The 26025-nt window shown below is 40.2% G+C and overlaps 1 protein-coding gene across 4 annotated transcripts in view; it reads left to right on the forward strand.

Annotated features, from left to right (window-relative positions):
• The window catches only part of NRP1 (neuropilin 1), a 126601-nt gene that overhangs the window by 84365 nt on the left and 16211 nt on the right, over positions 1–26025 (forward strand). For 3 of the 4 annotated variants that reach the window (XM_028751027.2, XM_028751024.2, XM_028751025.2), the window contains 6 exons: positions 4394–4552; positions 8723–8867; positions 10780–11114; positions 16598–16742; positions 18052–18156; positions 22806–22865. In XM_028751027.2, the coding sequence (XP_028606860.2) occupies positions 4394–4552; positions 8723–8867; positions 10780–11114; positions 16598–16742; positions 18052–18156; positions 22806–22865 (949 nt within the window). The remainder of the gene's footprint in view (positions 1–4393; positions 4553–8722; positions 8868–10779; positions 11115–16597; positions 16743–18051; positions 18157–22805; positions 22866–26025) is intronic. The other variant, XM_028751026.2, reaches the window with a different exon arrangement.

The raw sequence follows: 26025 nt of genomic DNA on the forward strand, positions 1-26025 counted from the left end.
TCTAAGGGCAGAAAAGGAGGGAATAGCTGTCAAGTAATCATATTACTGTCACAACTGTAGATGGGCTCCCAGTGCCTGACAATGGCAGGGAGAAACCTGATCCGCCACATTTCCTTTCTGACGAAAGGTGAGCACATGCTGATGATCACAGGTGAAGTCCAGGCAGAATCGTTACCCTAAAGAAATAGGTCAGCATCTACTAGAATGATGGCATAGCCCTTAAAGGTGATAGTTCCAGAAATTATTTGAGTAAGAAACTGTGTCTGATGACCAGAGTTATACTCTTGATATATCCACCCACCAGTTTGGTTGGGTACTCACACAAAACCTACACACTCCAAACAAACAACAGCTATCCCCAAACAGTAATAACACTCTTCTTTGTCTATAGCCACATCAAAGATTTGTAACGGTAGAAAGAAAGAAAATGCATTGCTTGAGTACCTAAAATGTTTACTCAGTAGTAAGACCTGCTGAGTTCATTGGGACTTTCTGCAGCAAATGTTATCATTCATTTATTTACAGAGTGCCATCTATGTACATAGTGCTTTACAAGGAATGTCCAAAGGGATTAATATCTAAAGTAGACATAGAGACACAACAGAGGAAGGTGGGAAACAGGGGGAGGTGTAGGCAGAGGGACAATAGGTGGTTATATCAATCCCATGTATTTTGGTTTAATTCGGCCTTTTCCAGCATAGATAACTCCACGGCTAGTATGGCCAGTGATCAGGGATGGTGGAATTTTAGTCCACCATCTAGGGTTGAGGAAGGCTTGCTTAGGCCGCGCCAAACTGGTGTGTTATTGGAGGCATGTTCTGCCGCATGTTCTTGACACACCAATAGCACATTTGTGGTTAGATTTATTACACTTTAGTTTGCTCTGCGATGCTTCCCTAGTGCTACCACATCACGGCTGTCAGGATGATAACAAAAGTAGGACAAAAAAGAACATTCGTGGTATAAAAAGTTGCAGGATATTCACTGATGGGAAGTGTAGCGCTGTGACCACCCCAGAACTTTTGCAAGTGCAAACAGTATTTTATTTTATTTATTTATTTATTCATTAGATTTAGGGGAAATAAATGCCAGTCGATGGAGAACCACCTCTTCCAAGGTGTTTTATTTTGTCATTTTTTTATGGTGGTGTTCTAAATCATCTGCTTCAGTAATGCAGATTCTTAATTATTGTTACATTGTGATAGTATGTCAGACAATTGGATCCTGTACAATCAGCCATTTCCCCTCCCGTTTTTCAAAGCCTAAATTTTAGCATAGGTTTTAATCTGTAGAACTCTCATAATGGACCATCGCTTGACTTCACTCAAAATGAAGGACTTACTGATTATTTAAAGAGAGAGAGAAGGGGGAGAGAAAGATATAAAAAAAAGGAGAGGAAGAAAAAGCAGCCACATGAAAATCCCATTTAGAGGCATTTCAAATCAACTTTGAACAGTATGAGCTTGGGACCCTAATCATTTGAAAACTGAAGAGCTGTTTGAATTTTCTGAGAAAAGGATTTCATTTAAGTAACTCAGCGCTGCATTCCCTTGGTCTCCTAGATTTTTGAGAGTCCTTCATCTTGGAATTGAATGTCATAACTGGACGTGACTCAAAAATGCAGCGCTCTTCACAATCAGCAGCGTACAATTTGGAGAGCATTTCAACTTAAGTTGCGATTGCTCTGCACCATAATGCCGACATTCTCCCCATTAACCCTCAGATTGTTCTTTGGACAAAACAACACGTGACGCTCAGTGACATGATTCTCCCTCCCCCTCCCCTTAATATTCTTTGAGGCTTTAACAGGGAGTGGAATAGGCCAGGGGAGGGGTGATGAACTGTTTCTTACCTTTAATTTCTCCCCTGCCCAGTTGTCCTACCTTTGCGTTGGGATGTATGGCATATTTGCATACATATTTGCATAAGGTTGTGGGAGTTTGTGTCTTTTCCCTATGGATGAAAAAATAATTGGTGAAGGAAAGCTTTTCACTTTAAAAAACCCAAACAAGTGGAGGAATGGTTGGATATCTCTTCCACCACCCTATTTTAAGAGTAAGAGCTTTCACTCCGTAACTTCACACAAATCAACCTGCATATCACAGTTTCCCCCACCCTCCAAATATACTGTTTTCTGTGTCTCCGGACTTCCACCTTCTAAGTGGATTATATCTAAGTGTGCCTATCTAAATATCAGCCCTTCTGTCTTCAACAGGACTTCCTTCACATTTTCCCTAAGCAAATGCAGGGTATGTTGATTTAACCCACCCATTCCACCCCACCCTTGCTTTTGGATGTATGACATACTTCCAGGAAAAAGGATGCTTGTGGGACACTAGAGACATACAATCTGTATCCTGCATGTTTCAAAAATAATTGAAAAGTCTCTGATGTGCAGGAGGCGTTTAGCAGAAGCAGAGTCAAAGCACCTCGATGAATGTCTGGCCAGCATTTGGACAGAAACCTGTTAAAAAGAGCTTCATCGGGAACAAGTAGCAAGTCCTCAAATGCCATTTTAAGGGGAAGGAAAATACTTGATTTTGTGTGGAAATGGTTCTTTAGAAATTCCATTACTTAAGTGTATACCCCTTGTGACAGGTCAAGCAAATGTTATCATGTACTTTGGTATATAGAGATAAGAACCATACTTGGTGACGCAGTAGTAGTGTGGCTTTTTTCTCTCTCAAGCGACTGCCTTTGGGCCAAAAAACAGCGTGCAAATAAACCAAAGCATAACGTAGCAACTTACTGGATCCCTGTTCTAGTGAGGCTGGTGCACAAATATTAGTTCTGTGTGATGAAGACAATGTATGCAGAAGCTGGGATGTGAAGAGACCCTTACATGTGTACAAAATGTTTTCATGCAAACATGGTGCAGGACTTTCTGATTTCGGAAGGTCCTTTGATGTTCATGGCAGTTGGGGGAAAGAAGAGGGGCTGTAAAGCACAGAAAGAAAGCGGCAACCGTGCTTTCTAATTCTTCCTTGAAGGTCCTGTTTGCATGCATGTGAAGCCATCAGGCACTCAGAGCAAAGATGGAGTGTTGCTTGCTGCACAGTGCTGAAATAAGTCATAGTGTTGCATTCACTTACACATACAAAAGTCTTGCTTATATGAAAGCAAAGCAGGGGGGTGCTCTTACTGTTTTCAACATGCAGAAGGACCCCAAAAAAGGAACATAAGCAAATTTGACCATTTCCCCCACATGCAGAGAGCAGCTTCTTCTACCTGCACCCTAATGTTCTGCCATACTACGCATGGAAAGAAATTGTTGGATCAGGTGTAAAACATAACAATCTATTATTATTATTATTATTATTATTATTATTATTATTATTAGGTTTCTGCAGTGTACAGTGTGTGGGTATGTATGCACACACACGTAGATAATATGGTAAATAGAGTCCTTATATCATAGTGGTATAATATTTTTTATTGATTTCCACACAAAAAACAAAATCATTATATTAAAAAAAACATATTTTTTTTATAACCACTGTAATCCCCAGAATAAAATCTTTATCTACAATTGCCTCCAAATCTGAACATTACCCATAACATTACAAGTATTTTTTTAAAATCCTGCTAATGTATTAGCTTGCATACATTGCTGTTGTAAATATGTAATAAACATTTCCCTTTTTTTTTTTAATATTTGTTGTCATCTTGATTTCTAAGTTTCCCAGTTAATTTAGCCATTTCCGCATACTCCATTAACTTAGTTTGCCAAGCTTCCTTGGTGGGGACTTCTTCTTTCCAGTGTTGGGCTAGCAATGTCCAAGCAGCCGTTGTTGCATACATGAACAAATTCTTGTATTCTTTAGGTAGATCCATTCCTGTAATACCTAATAAGAAAGTTTCTGGTTTTTAAACAAAGGTTATTTTTAACCTTTTTTTCAATTTCTTATGTATCATTTCCCCAAATAATTTAATAACCTTACATTGCCACCACATATGATAAAACATACCTTCTACTTCTTTACATTTCCAACACTTATTTTCCCCTGTTTTATACATTTTTGCCACTTTAACCGGTGTTAAATACCACCTATACATCATTTTCATATAAAATCCTTATATCAAAAACACTTATGAGCAACAAAACCCCACATGAATAAATCAATCTTCTGGGCTAAACCAGGCTAAATAATATTTATTCATTGTCTTGCTCTGATACTCACTTATGTCTATACGTTTTCTAATAAAATGCGTGAGTCAACATTATCCTGAACTTCATTCCACCAATAATTTTTTAAAGCTCCTTTTTTCCAATAAATTGATTACTGAGTTGCCTTCCTTCTCTGGTCCTAACTGGATTTTACCATTTGAACTGCCTCGTGTTGATTTTCCATTGATCAGTTTCTTTGTCCCTCTGTTATTCTCCTTTCTGCAGGTGGACTTGGGCCTTCTCCGCTTTGTTTCTGCCATCGGGACCCAGGGAGCCATCTCAAAAGAAACGAGGAAAGAATACTTTTTGAAAACATACCGAGTAGATACCAGCTCCAATGGAGAAGACTGGATTTCAGTCAAAGATGGAAATAATAAACCTTTGGTAAGGTTTTCATCTTCACAACACCCTGAACCGCTTGTGAATTTCTGGAGTCCTTTATGAGTTGCAGTTACAATGGTACCTCTGGTTACGAACGCTTCAGGTTATGAGTTCCGCTAACCGGGAAGTAGCTGCTCCTGGTTGCGAACTTTGCCTCAGGATGCGAACAGAAATCGCACACCAGAGGCGCACACGCAGCGGGAGGCCCCATTAGCGAAAGTGCACCTCAGGATAAGAATGGTTTCAGCTTAAGAACGGACCTCCAGAACAAATTAAGTTCGTAACCAGAGGTACTACTGTATTTATGTTGTTGTTGCTGCCTAAACAACATATTCAGTGCTTGGAGTCAGACAGTGCTACCCATATTGCTCTTTTTAGTAAGTAATCAAAACAGAGAGAAACTCTCAAGCTACGAAAGAGCTGGAATGACAGCATAGTGAAACATCCAAGGTTTCATCTTGCATTCTAATTTCAGAATTCCCCTTCCTTACAATAGTTTGTCCTTTTTTATCCCTGATTGTCAGGGAACTGCCATCGGAAGGACAGGAGGTGCAAAGGCTCACTGAGGTTGAGAGAGACGTAGCAGCTGAAGAGGGAACCAGTAGGGGGAGAGGAGGAACTCCAAGGGAAAGTGAGTCGGAGGGATGGCTCAGAGACGCTTCCAGCGAAAACAGTGGGGAGGTCTCAGGACCTCCTATAGGGACACCCACTCCTCGCCGGAAACTGTCACGCCGAGAGTCCAGAAGACGTGTTTCCGTTAAGGAGCTTTTATGTTGGAAACGATTCCGAAAGCAACCACTTTCGGATTCTGCTAGCGACTGACGCAGCCATGCCGGAGGGGCTCCGTCACAGGCAGAGGTTTGAAAACCTGATCAAACTCTGAGGGACTTGCATTTTACGCACAAGCAGCTCATCATCCCATCACACTGATATATCAAACATGGATAGACAATAGGCACATCTTGATCCAGTTAGTAAAAAAGTTCTGTTGCTGTAACATAAAAAACCCCAGGAAAACCCATTGGATATGATTTGGCCAAAGTAAAGCACTTTAAGACCCAATTGACTACATGCATGCCTATCTCACTGAAGTTGATAGAAGTTGCTGTGTTTTGTCTCGATTGCTGTACCCAATGTTTTTAGACTTTCCCAGTTTTATTGTTGTTCAGAAATGTCAGTTGTGTTAGACTCTAGCCACTAAAACCCATGCCACAGCAATATTACTTGTCCTTCCCAATAACTGCTTGGGCCCACTGTCTAGCTTCTATCACCCATCACTTCAAGTAATGCTGTTTAACATTTAAGAAATGGCTGGCCAACCTTTATACGGCACTTTTGGATTTTTGAGAGCAACTGCTGTGGGCACCCCTCCCCCTCTAGTTGCTTCTCTGCCTCCTTCCCTTGAATCAGTTCCCTCCCCACCAAGAGACAGAACATTTCGCTGTTCAAAGAAACCTGAGTGAAAATGGGATTTGTTGTTGTTGTTGTTTAGTCATTTAGTCGTGACCGACTCTTCGTGACTCCATGGACCAGAGCACGCCAGGCACTTCTGTCTTCCACTGCCTCCCGCAGTTTGGTCAAACTCATGCTGGTAGCTTTCAGAACACTGTCCAACCATCTTGTCCCCTGTCGTCCCCTTCTCCTTGTGCCCTCCATCTTTCCCAACATCAGGGTCTTTTCCAGGAAGTCTTCTCTTCTCATGAGGTGGCCAAAGTATTGGAGCCTCAGCTTCACGATCTGTCCTTCCAGTGAGCACTCAGGGCTGATTTCCTTCAGAATGGATAGGCTTGATCTTCTTGCAGTCCATGGGACTCTCAAGAGTCTCCTCCAGCACCATAATTCAAAAGCATCAATTCTTCGGCGATCAGCCCTCTTTATGGTCCAGCTTTCACTTCCATACATCACTACTAGGAAAACCATAGCTTTTACTATACGGACCTTTGTTGGCAAGGTGATGTCTCTACTTTTTAAGATGCTATCTAGGTTTGTCATTGGAAAATGGGATACAGTAGAATTAATCAGAGTCTTGAGAAGCACATGGAAGCTGGAAGAGGAAGTTGGAAAAGAGATTCACTCTTCCTATTTCCTCCTTCAGCTCTATATGCTTTTCAAGGGGGTTGCTGATCTCAACGAAGTCTTACTAACCAATTTTACTGCTGGTTTTATATTGTCAGAAATGTGGAAGCAGTTGTAAGGCATGGAATGGTGTTAGGGGAGAGGGGAGAAGAGAAATGTTAATTGTGTATTTCACAACTGAAGTAGTACACATGCCCATCTAAAGGGGAACCCTCATAATATCATTAAGCCCAGGGTCTAAAATTACCTAACTGCACCAATGGCCTTGACCAAAGGTAGGGTTGTACCCGTGACTCCAACACTATTTTCTTTTCTTTTGAAGTTTAGATTTCTTTTTAGAAAGAGAGAGAAAAGAGTGAACAGATACAACACGAGATAGAGCTCATTTCATTTTAATAGCTGTGTAGAACAGAAAAATATATTGGGTTAGGTCTGGCTTCTCACCTATGTATGACAAGGTGTACCTGCAAAAACCTTCCTGTTTGCATACAACTATTACAAATATAGGTCCCTCAGCTTCCTTTGCATTTGGTTGCCCTAACAAAATAATGCCCAAAATGGGTGTATTCAGGACTAATGGTGCACCTTTGAGATGGAAATGCTAAAAACTGCTAAGCTATGGGTTTCCTGTCATCCTGGCAGCTTGCCTATATGTCACCAGTTCAAGCCATAACTTCCTTTTTTTTGGGGGGGGGGGAATCAAGGTGCTTGAGTTTAAGGGAATCTATTCCCAATCAAATCTCAAAACTTTTAAATATTATGAAAGTTGTAACACCTTATTTTATAAAAACACAGTATATAACTTGAAGGGGAAAAAAACTCCAGCATTGCACCATTGTGCCAAATGAATATTCTTTACTAGATATGATGTAGGTACCATGACTTATTCAGCAAGGCTCATGGGTCAAAGCCCAAAATATCCCCCCTGTTGCTATTTTGCTTATAACATTCCTGAAGGTCTTGTGCCTCTTCTATTCTTCCTTATCAGGCATAACAGATAAGAGCCTAATTGTTTTTTCCTATTTGTCGTCTCATACTGAAAGGGAGCCAAACTCTACCACAGGCCTTGGCCTAGCTTTCCTGTGCAATTAATATTAATAAGTTAAACAGATGGTTGGTAGTAAATATAGTCAATGTTTGCAAGACATTCCTGCTGATCTTCTTCCATGGCCATTTCCTCCCCATTAAAAAAAGGAAGAGCATTTCTTAGCAAGACTATAATGAAAGAAACAGATGAGACATAAAAGATGCTACATGGGCAATATTCAGTGCGTTATGGTCTTAATTGTCCAAAAACAGAAAGGTTTCAATGGGATTTGTTCCATGATAAAGATGGAGAGCAAGAAAAGTACGCAGGTTGATGACCTGGAGTTTTTTGATGAGATAGTCAACTTCCTTTGTTATAGTCTGCTCTGAGCAAAGGAAAAAACAGGAAAGTTGGGGGAAGGTGTAAGAAATTACTGTCCATAAAAGGAGAACTGCCTAAGATCTGTAGAGTGGAGTTTTGCATTGTTTAATGAAATGAGGAAATTAGTCACCTTCCTTGAGCTAAGTCTGTGGAGAATTTGTCTTTCCTATGGTATGGCTTTCCCAAATGGCTGCAACAGATGCATTATATATTTATATGGTGGTATTGTTTGTCTAGCTGGATGCGAGTGTCAAGGGAGAATAGAATGAACATGTAGTGGTGGCAAACAAATCTAGAGCATTTCATGAAAGTTTTTTTTAAAAAGAAATCTTTCAGACTACTTAAACAATTATGCAAAATGGAATTATCCAGAAGAGAAAATGGTTCCTTTATAACTTTTATAACTTGAAAGCTACACTATTGGAAGGAAGTATGTGATGCTGAACTCAGTGGCTCCCCTTTAATAAGCATACTTAAACTCATTGGGTTTAAACAGCCCATATTCAATTATGGATTTGATTTTTATCTAGGTAAACAGTGAGTCAGAGAAAGTCCTCCTTTACTCCTCTATCCCTTTCAGACTCTGTGAATGCTGCACTTATTGTTATCAATCACATTATTTACAGGCAAAGAAGACAAAGTTTTGAACATGTTTAAGAGAAATTGCATTTCCTTCTCTCCTTCTGTAGGTGTTCATAGGGAACACCAACCCCACTGATGTTGCTTACAGACCATTTCCCAAGCCAATCCTGACTCGTTTTGTTCGCATCAAACCTGCAAGCTGGGAAACCGGGATATCACTAAGATTTGAAGTGTATGGGTGTAAAATTACAGGTAAGGGTTAAGTTTTTGTTTTTTATCTTCTTCTTTTTTAAAAAAGCAGAATTTAGCATTAACTATTTCTGTTTTTTCCTGCCAACCTAGCAGTTCGAAAGCACATCAAAGTGCAAGTAGATAAATAAGTACCGCTCTGGCGGGAAGGTACACGGCATTTCCGTGCGCTACTCTGGTTTGCCAGAACCGGCTTAGTCATGCTGGCCACATGACCCGGAAGCTGTACGCCGGCTCCCTCGGCCAGTAAAGCAAGATGAGCGCTGCAACCCCAGAGTCAGTCACTACTGGATCTAATGGTCAGGGGTCCCTTTACCTTTACCTTTACCTATTTATGTTTTATGAATATTTGCAGACGATGATATAAGTATAACCAGGTTGCAATCACAGAAGTAATTCCCATCAAAGACAGTGGGGTTTACTTCTGATGAAACATGCAAAATTCCTTAACTCCAATACAAATATTTGCAAACATGCTGAAGAAAAATGACTCTAAAAATTAGCATTGTTTATTAGGTGCTCCAGTAGCCAATAAACAACATATAATTTTAAAAAGTAAAAGTAGTCATAAATGTTTACTAGGTAGCTGATAATGGTTCAGTGATGTTATCTAAACCATGGCTAAGCATGAACACACAAGTGTGCAGATACTCACAGGTAAAATCTCACCTGCTTCCCTTGGACTTGTTGGTAAGCCAAGAACAAACCTTGGTTATAGGTTGTGGTTTCTCTGGAGCAAGACAGATCATTCAGGCATATCACTAAGCCAAACCATGGTTAGCTGTGAGTAGATTAGCAGCAGCAGGACGAGGGAGAGGAGCAAAAGTAGCTGCAACTTTTGCAGTGAGGACCTGCACTCTCATTCACACTTTGGCTTAGTGTCAAATATGAGCCAAGCCTATGTATTTTAGCTAAGAGAAAATGCCATCTGTTACTGGTACCATGCTATTTTTATTTTAATTATCCTTATGATTTTAATAGATCTCTTATATTTATATATAGTTTTAATTGTATTAATGTTTAATTGGTTTTTAAGGATTGTCTCCCCCCCCCCACACACACACATGTTTTTAGCTGTCCTGATTTTATCTGTAAGCTTCCTTGAGTCCCTGTCAGGGGAAAAGGCGGGGCAAAAATAAATACATAATAATAAGCAATCTCTTTTTAATTAAATATATATAGATTCCCATGTTTCAACACCATCCTGTTTCAAGACAAGCACATTTTTCTGACTTGATTTTGATGATACCAAATGAAACATCATTTATGAGGGAAAAACAGAAGGAGAGAGAGATATGGCTAGAGGTCGCAAAAATCGATTTAAAACAATCATAATGATATTCTTTATCATTCCTGTTATAATGAACTGTACAACAGCTATATTAATGGATACAGTTAAGAATACTGAAAATGATTCTTTGGTCAAATATAAAAGTTCACAATTAGAAGTTACTTTTTCCATTCAGAAATTAGATACATCTCTGGAAAAGAAAAGGCTCTTCATGGCTTTTTGTGGTTTCCTGTAGGGAAGAATTTCTTCATGGTATTTTTTCTTCATTTTTCTCTGCATATTTTTTTTTAAGGAAGTAAAACTTTGATTGGTCAGAGAATTAAATTACGTGCATTTGAGGTATTATAAAATGGATAGAATATTCAAAGGACTATCCTGAACGGACGCTGCACTGAAAGAGTACATATAGGGTATCTTGTGAAGTACACAAATTTACATATATCCTTCAGATGTGGTGAGTGGAGTGATATTTTAATAAAATGTAGTGAAGAGTCTGATCCATCAAAATCCCAGTTTGTCCATAATACAAGGGAAATAATACTGGTTCATTTACCACTTATAAGTTCTGTATGTATATGTATACATTTTATTAATGTTGTTGTTATTGTTGTTGTTATTATTAAGATTATCCTTGCTCTGGCATGCTGGGTATGGTGTCTGGACTCATCACTGACTCTCAGATTACTGCATCAAATGAATTTGAGCGAAACTGGATCCCAGAAAATGTGCGTCTTATAACGAGCCGTGTTGGGTGGGCACTACCACCACCCACCTCTCACACATACTCAAAGGAGTGGCTTCAAATAGACCTCGGTGAAGAGAAGATAGTGCGAGGCATAATTGTCCAGGGCGGCAAACACAGAGAAAACAAGGTCTTCATGAGAAAGTTCAAGATTGGATACAGCAACAATGGATCAGACTGGAAATGGATTATGGATGCCAGCAAGAGGAAGGCCAAGGTGAGGTTATATCAACATGTGGCAAGGAAGAGTAATGTGTAGCTCGGTGGTTGAGCACACTCTTTGAACGCTGAAGGTCCCCGGTTCAAACCCTAGCTTCTCCCATTAAAAATTATCAGGTAGCAGGTAATGGTACAAACCCAACGGTCCAGTCCTAATTCCACTTTCCTGGAATAAGCCCATTGAATTCAACAGAACTAGCTCCTGAGGAGGGATTCAGAGTAAATTGGGATAGTTCAGCTGGTAGAGAATGAGACTCTCAGGTTCATGGGTTTGAGCCCCACATTCTGCAAAAGATTCCTGAATTGCAGTGAGTTGGACTAGATTATTATTGTGGCTTCTTCCAACTCTACAGTTCTAGGATTCTATGAAATTAAATTCAGTTCACATTTAAAGGCAGACCTACCTAATTCGCACTTCATAAAAACTGAAACACAGCAGTTCCTCAAAAACTGCAGTTTTCCAGATTTTGAAATTAAAGGAGAGTCTTTCAAAAAAAATGTGTATATTAGACAAAATTGTATGTAAAATGTTATAGTAAATAATAACAATATACACACTCAAAAAACAAATGGTTTTCCAAACAAAAATATAGGGATATTGGACAATAAATAGCTGGTTCCGGTGAAAAGGACTTGCTGCTAGATTTGTCAAGCTTAAATGAACATGAATATCAGCCACTTGTACAAGGGCTTGCATGTACAGATTCATCCCATATTTGTAAAGTCAGAGATTCTGTTAAGCTGTCCACTTTTACAGCCAACCACTCTACCTAGATGACTGACCTGTGGTCACCGAATGAGCTACATGGCTAAGGGTGGATTTGAACCCTGATCTCCCAGGCCGCAGTCCAATACCCTAACCACTACACCACAATGGCTGTTATAAACAGGTGCAGCTATTTTCTTCCCCATTTCTCTTGCGAGTGAGTGCAAAAGTGAGCCTGTTTTCAAATGGCCTTGATACTGCAAGTGTGAAGAGTAAATGAATCCCAACAATGAGATCTAACCACTTATTTTTGTTTTTAAAAAACACATGTTGTTTTGACATATTCTTACAAACCCTTGGGAAAGAAAATAGAACACCATATGCTTTTGATGTGACATACCTTATGCTGCACAACCTTCTGGTTCGACATTCAAGGCAGTTGCCATAACTGTCAAAACCGGCAGCCTTTGACAAAAATGAATGCTGGCAAACACATTAAGTCCACTTAGAGTTTTCATTTCTAACAGTAAATAAGCTTCAGAGATTAGCACTTCCTTAAAAAAAAATCCCATATTGTACAACATGCATAATCCTACTAAAATATTCAACACATTTAATAATGTTTCTTTCATGATGGAAAAAATGTATTATAAAGGAATTTGATAAATTCCTAGGATTTAGGAGGCTGGTGGATTTTAAAACAGGACCAAGGTGTTTTGAAAACGTTAATCAAGCTTGACTGTATGCAATAGTAACCACTGATTAAAAGCAATAAATTAAAAGCAGCTCTGTTTCTTGAAATGAAACACAGTTTAATCACTGCCCTGTTGGAAGAAGGAAGCTAGAGTGGGGGACCAACACATTCTGCAGCACCAAGAAACTAAGCTGCACGGATTATTCAATAATTTTTTATCCCACTTTCCTATAGAAGACATTCAGATGAAGCAAGATAACAACAATGCAGTATAAAACAGCAAAAGAAGCAAGCATATTATAACATAAAATAATCAAGAATTTTTATGCCTGCATAAAAATATAAACAGACCAAATTCTATATACAGCATTCAATCAGCAACAAAGCTCCTGTTGCAAAAAGTGGCTCTTAAACAGACCTCCAGAAGACCAGCAAGGATTAAGCCAGACCCCTGGGAGGGCACCAATCTCCAATCTAGAGGAAGGGGGAAGCATCTCTCATAGGAGAGGCAGGCCAAACACCTAACAGTGGCTGACTCAGAACAGAGCCTGCTGATGTTGATTATAATACTTCAGCAGGGAGTATTAGCATGGGAAGGGAGGGAGGGAGGAGGAGGAGATGAGCCCTGGGATCTCATGTAGCATCACAGAAAACTCTCTGACATTTTGTAGCATCTATAAAGATCTATATATATATATATATAATCTATCTGCATGGAAGCAAGAGCATGTCCAGACCTCAGTTTTCCATGATTCTAGTGCATAGCACACAATGAGGGCTAAGAATCAAACCATTAGTTCTAGTAAACGTCAAGGCACCATGCAGAGCAGACCATATTTTGTTTCTGTGTGTCTCACAGTCCCTTCCACTTGCTTGTCATTAGCTTACCCTTTCTTCTTCCAATTCCTTGCCACTATTGGTACAAATGTCTCAACCATCCCATTTCTGATAATCTGGAACTACCTTAAAAACCGTCTTTTGGAGGGCATCTCAGGAACCCACATTTTATTGGGGAAGAGCTGTAGCTCAGTGGTAGAACACCTCTTGCACTCAGAATGTCCCATGGCCACTACCACTCCAAATAGACCAACCTAGTGCCCTCCAGATATATTGGACTACATTTCCTTTCATCCCTGACCATTGGCCATGCTGATTGGGGGGGTGGAAGTGGTTGTCCAGAATATCTGGAGAGCACTAGGTTGAGGAAGGCCGGAGTAGACAATCCTGGGCTACATTGGACTAATGGTTCTGAATAGCACTGTGCACTTTCCTTTTTCCTGTTGAAAATGCATTTCTGTTTCCCTGAAGCAAATCAATAAACCTGGTAGTAGATGAAATAATAGTATCTTTCATCTCTTCACCCCATTCTGAAAAGACTTGTGCATGTGAATGAACAGTCATAATTAAATCACAGATAGGTCTAGACTACACATATGACACAAGACAATGATTCAGTATAATTAGGATTCAAGGGACCATTAAATGTCTATTGAATTCTATGCCTGTGTGTCAGTACATTGTTCTGAAACCTTTTATAGAAAGTTTCCATTATTATATATTGCTATTTAAACGACAATTAAGTCTGGATCCCATAGCTAAAACTGCATGTGCCTGCACTGTAAATAACATAGACCCTCTCTCATTTAGCAGGGTGCTTTTATGATGCTTGAAACAAAATGTGACCGTAAAATAAATCCTAATAACTATGAATTAATTAGATATAAATTGCCACACCCTCCCAATCCTCTTTAATGAGATGTATTTACTGACTGCTCTGAGTACACTAATCATATATAATAACAGTGAACTCTATGTACTTATCAGATATATATAATAGCAAAGTCAGCTCTTTGAATGCTACTCCTTAATGGCACCATCCACACACACAAAAAGAGATTTACCAGAGTTCTCAGGGGAATTGCAAGGTTTGCAGAAGCACAGGAAAAAATGGGGTATGGAAAAATAACAATGGGATAAAGAACCCCAAGCTATCCCAATACTGTGTGAGTATAGTCAGTGGTGGTCACAGAGTGCCATCTTTTGGGAGGGCAAAACACAGAAAACTGAAGATGAGGGGGAATAAAAGGAATTTTCCTGGAAGAAGGCATAACTGATTGGCTGGAATCCAGAACAAAAGGACTACACATATTTTGTTGCAGGTCCCACTTGTTGATTCCTTTTCCTGTATATTCCTATTATCCAGGATGTGAAGAAAGAACAGGGTTTGGGAGATCTCTATCCCCACCCCCCCAACCTCACACACACACACACTGCTTTCTGGGTTCCTCTGTGTTATCAGCTTCTGGGTCATCTAGGAGGAATGTCCTGCTCTATTTTGAGTGCTGTTTTCTCCCTAAAAGAATTTAGTATCTTGACAACTTGTTATCAAAATATGGTGGGGGAAGAAGGAAGACTAAAGGCTGGGAATTCCCTAAAATGCCTCTATAATCTTCACACTGGATTCCAAAGGAGAGTGTAATTGTAATTGTGCTCTTTTCTTTGTGTCTCTGTGCATTTTTTCCTTCTAAGGAACCTGGGTATAAGTGGTTTTTACAGGACCAGAATTTAGAATTTGGCATAATGCTTTCAGGACAATAATTTTAAGAAGATCCCAACATCAGGTTTATGGGTCAGATATAAGTTACATTTTCCAACTTGTATGTATTTTGTAATGTATGGAAAGCGGCGTGGTCATTTCTGCTGAGGGTACACAGAACAAGCAGTCACCGAGTTTGTGTACTTACGTTGGAAGATTAGCTTGCACTGTCCATTCATGCCGGGTTCCTATTTGGAGATTCATCTTCATGTTGGAAAAAGTAGCATGTTAAATGGTGCCATAAGCGAGCCACATGGATACCGTTGTGTCTCAGGATTATAACGTACATAAGTAAATCAGCACATGGACCAGATTTATTGAGTGAAGACACTGCACTCCAACCACTTCCAGAAACATGTAGCACTGGACTGTGTAGTCCACAAAGCATCAGGCCAATCCATAGATAAGCCTTCCCATGGAAAACACCTCCAGACAGAAGCGTTTCTGGTAAGGTGGCTTCCATGTGGCTGCCAAAATGTATGCAGTAGACAGAAGTGAACAAGGTAGAAATACAACAAGGTTAAAAACAGGCTAGACGATTGAAACAGGAAAATATGGTTGACTTCCTAATTATGACATTTTCACCGGCTCATATAAAAGACTCATTTCATTTTCCACCTCTCTCCAAATTACATCGCACCCAAAAGCAACATTGTACAAAGTCAAATGTTAATATTGTCTCGTTATATTATTCACTACAGTGTTCTGTTGTGGGAGACCTCACATCTGATCAAGGAAAGCCCACGAGCTCTTCTTCTCTATAACAAAAACAATGATTAGCAATCTGTAACATTCACCTTTGGAATTTTTGCTGTCTTCACAATAACAAGAGCTCGTGTATTCACAATTTTGTTGATTTTAAATAGCCACTTTTTGAAGAGTTATTGCGCAAATTAAGTGTGGCTTTAGACAACTTCTGTTCTGTCGAGATCTGTGTTATAGATATAACAGAACTGACTGGTGTCCAAATAAACTTGTTATCCAGTTTCTCATACATCCTCAAAATGTCCACCACATCTAAGTTAGCAAGCTTCTCAGCCATTAGCCTTTCCTAGGATTAGTTTTAAAGAAATCTGTCTCATGGGCACCGCTTCTAAACTTTAATTTGTACACTTACAATATAACTATAATTTGTGAGCCTCTGGGCAAGTGGAGAAAAGCACAGTTGAAGTTTCTCTCTTGAAGAGGTGTCTTATCATAGCTAAACAGTGCCAGAACTTAAACCACAGTGAATCCCTTCCTCCGAAGTTATCCATGTAAATTTCAGATGTGAGTCTCATTTAAAAGATGTCTCATTAAAAAAAAAAATCTGCTTCTGTGCTAATCCTGACAGATTGATTTCTAGAAACACTTTCACTTCTACCCCTTCCCATTTTTGAATGCAGAGTCAGCCACTTGATAAAATGTTTAGGATTTGGGCTACCTGTTGACTTTCTCAAATGCTAAAAGCATGAAAAATCTCATCCTGTGTGATTTTGTATGTAGGTTTTTGAAGGCAACACAAACTATGACACCCCTGAACTCCGTACCTTTGAGCCTATAACAACCAGATTCATCCGTGTCTACCCTGAAAGAGCCACCCACAGTGGATTGGGACTGAGGATGGAACTATTGGGCTGCGAAATTGAAGGTAATTGCACAGCCTAAGATTAATATGTTGCATTAATTATTATTCTTTTCCTACATACAGTCCTGCTTATGCTACTGCGGCGTGAGAAATGTTTGATCTCTTTCTTTTCCATTAGCTGTTATTGTTAATAGTACTGTGCTTTGCAACGGTAGTTAGGCTTTTAATTCCCTATCCTACCTTAGCATCCTTATAATCTTTGTTAGAGAAGATGTAATGCTGAAGATCGCAACAGCAAAACAAGGGGGACAAATATTGATTTCGTCCTTTTTGCCCAAATCCACTAGGGCTTATTTCTCAGCAAACTTCTCAGGAACTGGCAGTTCTAATGTGAACCAGCCATTGTGCAAATGGAAGCAGGGCAGCCTTTATTCCAGATTAGCTAGCCCAGAAGTCATTTGCCTCTGGCTGCACCCATCACCTGCTTTTACCCTGACTACCACCAGCATGTGACACCCCCCCCCCCCAGAATCCCTCAAGGGAATGAGTTAATAGATCATTTGCACATGATGCACAGTCCACAAAAGGCCAAAACACATGCAGATCCTCCATATCTTCCTCTAGTTCAAGGCATTTGGTCTTATTTGAAAACAGTATCGATCTTTTCTCATTATACATATAGGTTATAGAAATGTGTTTGTCATGACAACTCACTTGGGAAACTAAGGGGAGCAGAACTTTAAAAAAGCAATTTAATGTGACATGAAGACCTGCTTTTCAAAGGGGAAAATGCTTTTTTAAAAAATCATTTTGCGTGACCCTCGCTAGCTCTTTGTATGCTGACCAATATGTATGAATAATCGACAAGAAGACCGTCTGAGAGCAAGCAGCTTGTGTACACATTGTCTATGAGAGGCCTAATTCTGAAGCTCCCTGTGTAGATAGCGGCCTTCCGTTGGTCACATGGCGTTTCTTCTCCACCCACCAATTCAGAGTTTCATGTAAATAGTGGGGGTACATAAAATGCCATCTACTGAAGAATAGAAAACCTCTTTCACACAGAGAACTCTGTAGCTACAACACATCCCACCTTCCACCCCCAAGTGAGTTCAGTTTCAGGTGGGGTCAATTGTTTCCAAATCTGCATCTTGAAAGCATATTATTTGACTTGACAATATTATTCTTGGCCTTCAGCTTAGACAGTACAGTACAGACCATGTTAAGGGCAGGATATGGGAAAATGATAAATAAAGAGATGTTTCCTGTATGAAATGAATGGTCTCTGTTCATCACAGAATCATGCTTGCGGGCTGGAATGCTAACAAGTCTCAGAGTATGTTTTAATCAAGCTACGTTGGCTTATTTATTTCAGTACCTACCTCTGTCCCAACCACTTCTGACAGCAACCTTGTGGATGAGTGTGATGATGACCAAGCAAACTGCCACAGCGGAACAGGTGATGACTTCCAGTTGACAGGTGCAGAAACCATCCACATTCCATTGCAACGCCATTTTTGTTCAGTCCAATCCCAGTTGCAATGTTTGCTTTGCCTCTATCACTCACAATAAGAAAGCACATGCATGACTTTTTTTGTTGGGCGAGCATTGCCACAGCTTACATATATTCATTTTTATGTGCATGACAATTTAAGGAACCTGGAGTGGGTCAGGCACTTGTCTTTTAACCAATGAAACCATTAATTAATTGATCCAATTCAGATCTGTTTTCCAAGATTTAAATCTTTGTTCCTTTCTGAGATAATGAAGTATGTATCTAATAAACATATGGTTTGTTAAATAAAATCTAACACTCATTTCTGGGTTGTATGTGGCCTTAAGTACAGCAATGTATAAAGGTGCATACAAGTTAAAAACAAAATGAAAAAAGGAACAAAAAAGCTACCTTTAAACCATTGCAGAAATAGCTTCCAAAGAAAACCCAAGCTTGCATTTAACTCTGTTCATTAGTTAAAATTGACTTCCATGGCTTAATCAACTAAACCTTTAGTTGATTGATCTACCAGTTTAACCAATTACAGCTTGTAAGCCTAATGAAAATCTAGGGTCTTTTAAATTTATCTGTTTATTTAAAGTATGATTTCCCCCAGGTGATATTTTAACACAGATGTAGACTAATCAGTTATCATTTAACTGTCCTTTTCCAGAGAGTGGCTGGATGGGTAAGTATAATCTTAGAGCTAAGGTGCATCTTGTCTAAGACAGAGTTTCATTACAACCTGGGGAGATTTCTGTCAGTTTTCATTTAGCAATGAGGTCATTTAGGACTGGGGGCAAGGAAAGTCATCTTCTATATCATTAGCATACACAATTTTGCCTGAACTGAAACTCAGTGGTGGTCTATCCTTCTTACTTCTTCAAAGTCACACCTAAGTCTGTGCAGTACTGTTAAGCACTAGAAAGGAAAAAGAAGCTGTAGAGAGCAAAAGTCTCCCATGGGCTCACTTTTATGAAGACCAGAGTGTATCTGTTTCTTTTATATACCATAATTAGCTTGGCTTATGTAGCTGTTTGGAACTCTCTTCTCCCATAAGGCTATATGTCTGATCTGCTGGATAGAGCCTATGTTAGCCAGAGCTAGATACCTACAAATAAGTGGCCTCGTTTCCCTCCTCCTACAAGTTACTGCATGATCGCTCCCTTATGAGCTGGAGGGCTAAACATTTATTGTTTCCTACATAGCAGTGCAGCTTGCATAGCTACGTTTCCAAGACAGTTAAAATCTGGCAGTGCATACTCGGAGGACTTTAGATAACCTTAGCCAGGTAGCAAACAGTTGTTTAGGGACTTGGGATGGGTTTTAGTTTCCCCTTTAGTCAGCAATTAAATGGTGGGGAGAGGGGGGGACCCTACTAAACCTAATGGAAAAAATGCCTACGAAAGCAAATACACTCATTATTTAAGTGTTTGCCTCATTCCGAATCTCACATTCCTCCGCAAAAATAATTACTAAAAACAGTGTAGTCTTTCTATATATTATACACACACCCCGCACAGTTGTAGTGCATGCTTTTCACATTACAATTTCTCAGGCTGCCTTTGCTTCTTCTTATGTAAGTCAAGTGTAACAAAATACCCTTCAAAAAAGCTGCAAAAGTGCTTAGAAGTTCAGCAAGCCCTCAGCATTGAAAAACGTCCCGCTGCCTGGCCTTTCTGACTACAGAAGCCTCCACACAGCTTCAGTGCTACTAGATGGAAATTATGGCACAGTCTTTGAATAATATTCTGTAGGAGACCTTTAAGATAAAGGACCATATATACCCCACCCCATGGGTACCACCGCCAAGTCCCAAAGCCACATCTCTCATCCATTCAACCCAAATCTAGATTTGCCATTAAGACAAACCAATGGGGGCAAGAAGAAAAATGTATGAACAAGCTGGTTTCCAAAATTCCCATTGATCTTGCCTTTCTGTTATTCCACTTCATTGAGTTGCTTTCCATCTGGTTTCAAGACATTAAGAGACAGGGGGAAAAACACTGGGCTGGTTCAACATCCCTCTCTCCCCCCCCCCCCAAAAAAAACCAGCCCAATTCCGTATCTGGTATTTTCCTCTTGCAGAGGAATGCAATTACTCTCCACCTGACCCCTCTGCCTCTCATGGCCAAAGCAGACGTGTGTGTTTACTCACTAGTTTGACTATAAAGTGGAATGAAGAGGTCTACTTTTATCCCTAAATGGAGTGGGCCACAGACAGTAGTGCCCCTCACCTTAAAGGTAAAGGTAAAGGGACCCCTGACCATTAGGTCCAGTCATGACTGACTCTGGGGTTGCGGCGCTCATCTCGCTTTATTGGCCGAGGGAGCCTGCGTACAGCTTCCGGGTCATGTGGCCAGCATGACTAAGCCGCTTCTGGCGAACCAGAGCAGCGCACGGAAATGCCGTTTACCTTCCCACCGGAGTGGTACCTATTTATCTACTTGCACTTTGACGTGCTTTTGAACTGCTAGGTTGGCAGGAGCAGGGACCGAGCAACGGGAGCTCACCCCGTCGCGAGGATTCAAACGCCGACCTTCTGATCAGCAAGTCCTAGGCTCTGTGGTTTAACCCACAGAGCCACCCGTGTCCCTGCCACTCACCTTACCTCTCTACATTCTGCTGCTTTTATCTGTCCCCCTCCCACCCAGTGACACAGCTGGGGGGAGAGCCTTCAAGCAGCAGAACCTGGGTCAGTGTCTGGGGGCAGCATGGTTAGGCACCTGTCATGGGCCTAGAGCTCAGATGGGCCCATCAGTGATCCTGCTGACCCCACTGCCGTCAGTGCTTTGACCCCTGCTGCCATACGGGCCGTTGTACAGCTCTGCTGCTGCTTGCTTCCACTGCCAGGCACTTTTGTGTTCTGTACCCATCAGACCTAATGGTGTATATGGAAGGAAGAGAGATCAAAACTCATAGCTCATAGCTCAATACTTTGTGACTAATGGTCCATCACATTTTAAAACCAGGATAATAAAGTCAATATTATTTAATGTTACTATTAAATTGATATTTTTATTATTATTACTTCTGTTACTATTATTAGAAATCTACAAGGAAAAGTAAACAAATCATTGCATTAATAAATCTAGCAAACTGATTGATTGATAGTAACCTAATCATTACATTAATAAATAAATCTGTGTGTAGTGCAATACAAGTGGGTGAGTTTATGTGATAGAATACAGGTGCAAGCTTTAAAACAGTATTAGTCTAGGGCATCTTTGTACATTTTTCTGCCTGCAAAGGGTTTGGGACCCACAAAAAGTGCTCCTCTTGCTTTTTTATTTCTTTAATATGGAGAGTTTACGAATTATGCTCTTAGGGTTCTATTAATTGCACACAACCCAGAAAGCCTAATTGCCCAAGTGCATCAAAATAAACTTGCTTAAGTTGTATAATTGCAACTGCACTTTAAGCTAATTGCTACTTTTACCAGGCCGATAAAAATTTTCAGTTAATAAAGGCAAACATTTGTAATGCATGCATATTTTGTCCTATATATATCTTGCATGTCTGACTTGTACCTTCACCACTCACTCTTTATCGCTCTTTCCTTGGCGTGAAAGTATTATAGCTTCATTAAACCTCATCACAATCATTATAGCACTTTAAATGTTTCCCTGCAGCGATGGGAGGAAGGCTTGGTTGATCGTAATCAGTGGCTTATTACTTGATACATTTGGTCCTGACTTTTCTCCCCCTTTTTTTCAAAGCCTTTATCTATATGCTTAGAAGAACAAAAATACATTTATTACATGATAAAGTAATCATGGACTTCAAGAATTTCACTAGGATGGTTAATTATACGAACAAGTTCTGGTGATAGTAGACTGGTAAATTATCTAATTGTCCCTTGAACACTTATTTTTGGAAGAATTGAGTTAGAATACACAGCAACAACCATGGATCACTCTCTAATTGACCCATGTGGAATCATGTAAATATCTATTGCATGTGAAATGTCCACCTTGCAAGACAATCACTCACAACTGCACCTGTCATTTGCCTTCTGTTGTGATCTGTTGCTAAGGGAAGAGTGGGACATATTATGTTCCTAAGACTTTTCATGCCCCACAAACACACCCATGAAGCATTGACTCATTGAGCTCATCCATGCAGGAAGTTACTGTGATTCTGAATTTGCTTGGGACTTGTTTTTTGTGTGGCATCCTTCTCAACCAACAGGAAAAACTGTCTGTGGACAAAATCGGCTCCCTCGGCCAGTAAAGCGAGATGAGATGAGCGCCACAACCCCAGAGTGGTCCACGACTGGACTTAACTGTCAGGGGTCCTTTACATTTACCTTTAAAGTTCCAAGTAACATAAATGAGTTCATGTTCATTGGTCTTGCGATGTGGCCTTATATAAATCACCCTCAGTTGCTTCCTCTGTAAAGAGGATCAATTGGTTAAATGTGTATGTTTGTGTCCAAGATCATAAGTCTGAAGAAGTTCTTCAAGTATTATCCCTCTTGACAAAGAAAACCAAATCTTGAGTGTTTCGATTTTGGGGTTAATTTATGCACGAATGCTCACATAGCTAGATGCATAAGCAAGGAACTTTTCTAAGTTATTTACATATCTACTTTTTCTGTTCTACGTGACATATCATATGCAATTCCTTTTCAGGCAGTACCACAGCCGTGATAACAGAAAACCCAACAGCAGCTGACACTACAGTACAGCCAGGTATGATGCTTTTCTTTTCTTTTTAAAAAGTGTTTCCAGCTAAAATAGAGTGCATTTCACAATTGTTATCTTGTGCCAAAGACAGATATAATGAATTGCAGGACTCTCTGGCTTTCCATCCCTTCAAACTCTCTGAAGTATAAAGTAGCATCTGGTCTCCAAGCTCAGTACAGTAAATATTTTACTCCTTCCATCCACATGTATATGCAGCACAGAACTAGCTTCCCGTCTGTGTCGTTGCATGCCAAATGGTGACAATACTACCCAAAAATTCACAGGCCAAATCACACGCTGCACTTTCTGAGGTGAGGGGGTGTGTGAATAAATAAATTGTATCTCTTCTGTGACAGAATATGTGTTTGCAAACTAAAAAGGAACAAAGGCCATAAATAACCGAGGAGGAGGCCATCCTATTTTTAGCTTCACCATTCTGCAAAACCCGACCCAAAAAAGCAGTGTGTGTTCGTTTTTCCCCCCACCACGGAGTTGGCAGTTTTACAATATTCTTTTCTAGCAAGAATCCTTGAAAAGAGTTGTGCAAAGTGCTACGATAAACTTGGGCAGAGAGGAGAGAAGCTGTTAGTGGCAGCTGGTCCTTTCTCCCCCTCAATCAATACAATAGCTAATAGCTTTTTGAAAAGCTCTTAATTTGCAGTTACATGGGGCTTCATAGTAGGAGTTCTGGCCATTTTTAATATCCTGTATGGCTTGAAAGGAGAGAAAGAAAGAGCATTTCCCCAAAGTTCTCCAACAGTGATCAGCACCAATGTTAATTTTGTTGTTGTTAATAATTGTAAAGAGGGGAACTGGTCACTCCTCGGTTACTCACATTTCCTTTATTAAACTGCAATCAGGCACGGTCTCCAAAGTAATTTATTAGCAGGGTGTGTATGTGTGTATAAGTATTTCCACTACAACATGACACTGGGGGCTTTGCTACAAGCAAAACATAAATGTATTCACAGCATTCATGCTTCCTTAAAGACAACTGTGTTTCAGGCCTGATTAGCCAAAAGAGAAGGTGGTTAATTGCAAGGTTGTGTCTCTTAACCTTTGGATTTCCATGTCATGAAGGTGAACACTTTCCCCAGCTCAAAACTGTTTTCTTCCTCCCAAAGATTGTTCAGTCAGCATAGGCTATTATGAGCAACATCCTGCCCTCTTATTTCTTGAGACAAACACATTTGTATCTGTGCTTTTGCAGACATTGTATTGATGGTACAGACATTATATTGGCAGTTACATTACTAAATGGTTTGATTACTTTCAAGTCCGTGTGCATTCTGACATTTATAGGAAAAGTCCTGAGCTACTCGGTAAAGTATCTTTTATATAAGCTTCCAATTTAAACAAAAAGATGGGCTTTCTCACATTTCCTAGGTCCCATTTTATTTCCCAAATGATCTCACTACCACCTTCCCTGCGCAGTTTAAGGAAGCAAGAACTAAAGTTGCAGAACTAATTCATTACTAGGGAACGCATGCAGTGCCCAGTGCTTGCATTCACGGACAAATGGAAAACCAAACTGAATGGTCCCCATTTAGCTCAATTTCCAGTTGTCTCAAAATGTCTGCTCAGGGGATATGAATGGACACCAATGGGAGTCTCACTCAAGACTCACATTCTTGCCCGTTTTTGAAGGAAGGGAAAATGCGAGGGCAAGAACATCCTGCAAGCGTTAGCTGAATGCCACCCCTTGCAGGAAGTCATGGGCCTGTTCAGCACTGTGGGGTAGATGCCAGAGGTACACTCCATTCAAGCTTCCATTCATGCGAGAATAGTAAACTCCCTGCATGCCAAGTCCAAGCTCTTAAATTCAATCTTTCTTTCTTGCGATTCAGCAAAGTACATGACATTGAGACATCAAAGTGGCGGAAGCTTGAGAAGTGTGGGCTGGAGGAATGAACTGAATTCCTTTAGGAACCTGCAAAAGCAACATGGAAGAGGAATACTTACAAAGTGCTTGGGCAGAAATGTTGTTCTGATCCTTTTGCATGTGTACCCTGAGAATCGAGTCTCACTGAGGTCAATCAGACTTACTTCCAATTAAGCAAACATTAGGAGTGCAGCTGTAAACCTTCTAAGGACACCGCATATATTTTTCCAGATGTCCGTTGTCACACTGCAGCAGCTTCTTGCTCTAATCAATGTTCCTCACACTACTGTAAACATTTAAAAAGTAACATTTGCAGATAAAATTGCCCTGTCAAGGCACTGAGCTGCTGCTGCTGCTGCTGCTGCTGCTAGTTGGCGACAATTGGTGACAGTTAGTGGCCTCCATGTGAGAGCCATAATGTGCAAGCCACCCCTTTGTCAAGAGCTCCCAACTGCTAAAAGTCCATGCCCAAATTAAAAGTTGCATAGAGTGTTTCGAAATTAGTCTCTTTATTCAAATGTTCACCTGCTTGAAAATGGCATTGGGTTATAGCTAGCATTGGTCTTGCCCAGAGAAGGCACACTGAAATTAATGAGCATGGCTAACAGGCCCACTGATTTCAGTGGCTCTGCTCTGAGTAGTGCTTCATTCAATACAACCCTTTGTGTCTCCAAAGTGGATATTTGATTGGTGGCAACCCATCCCTTCTTGCTTAAAACAGATGAGTGCAAAAAAACCAAAACCCACAAGAGGGGACCCTTTGTAGACCAAGATAGACAAATGGTATTGCACAGAATTTGTCCAACTGCTTGTTCATGTGGAGTATTAATGATTCCAGCCGAGAGCAAGATGTGGCCAAGAAACGCAGCTGTTGGCTACTCTCACAGGCCAGATTTGTTTTAATTACATAATGCCATGTACCTCTATGCTTGTTAAAGAGTCATATGGAGATTTTGCTACACATCACCCATTAACTCTAATTCAAACAGCTTGTTAGGCAACTAGTGCCGCCGTATTTGCTGTTTTTCTCTGTACCTCTGGCAAACTGAAAATGTAGGAATTGGGGGGGGGGGCGTTCTGAGCAAAGCAAGACCAGTCCTGCACTTCTGGTTCTGTTGACTCAAGGCAGTAGCTCGACTGCTAAGTCATTTTCAGATGCCAGCCCTGAAAATCTAGCCAAGACATTCAGGGGCTTATTTCAAGTGCTCTACATATAATGGATTCATTTGGAATATTGCAAACCAGCAAGCTTGTACTCACTTGAATTGGCATTTGCCTGCAATA

This window comes from Podarcis muralis, chromosome 12 (genome assembly GCF_964188315.1).
Source record: "Podarcis muralis chromosome 12, rPodMur119.hap1.1, whole genome shotgun sequence".
Taxonomy (NCBI): Eukaryota; Metazoa; Chordata; class Lepidosauria; order Squamata; family Lacertidae; genus Podarcis; species Podarcis muralis.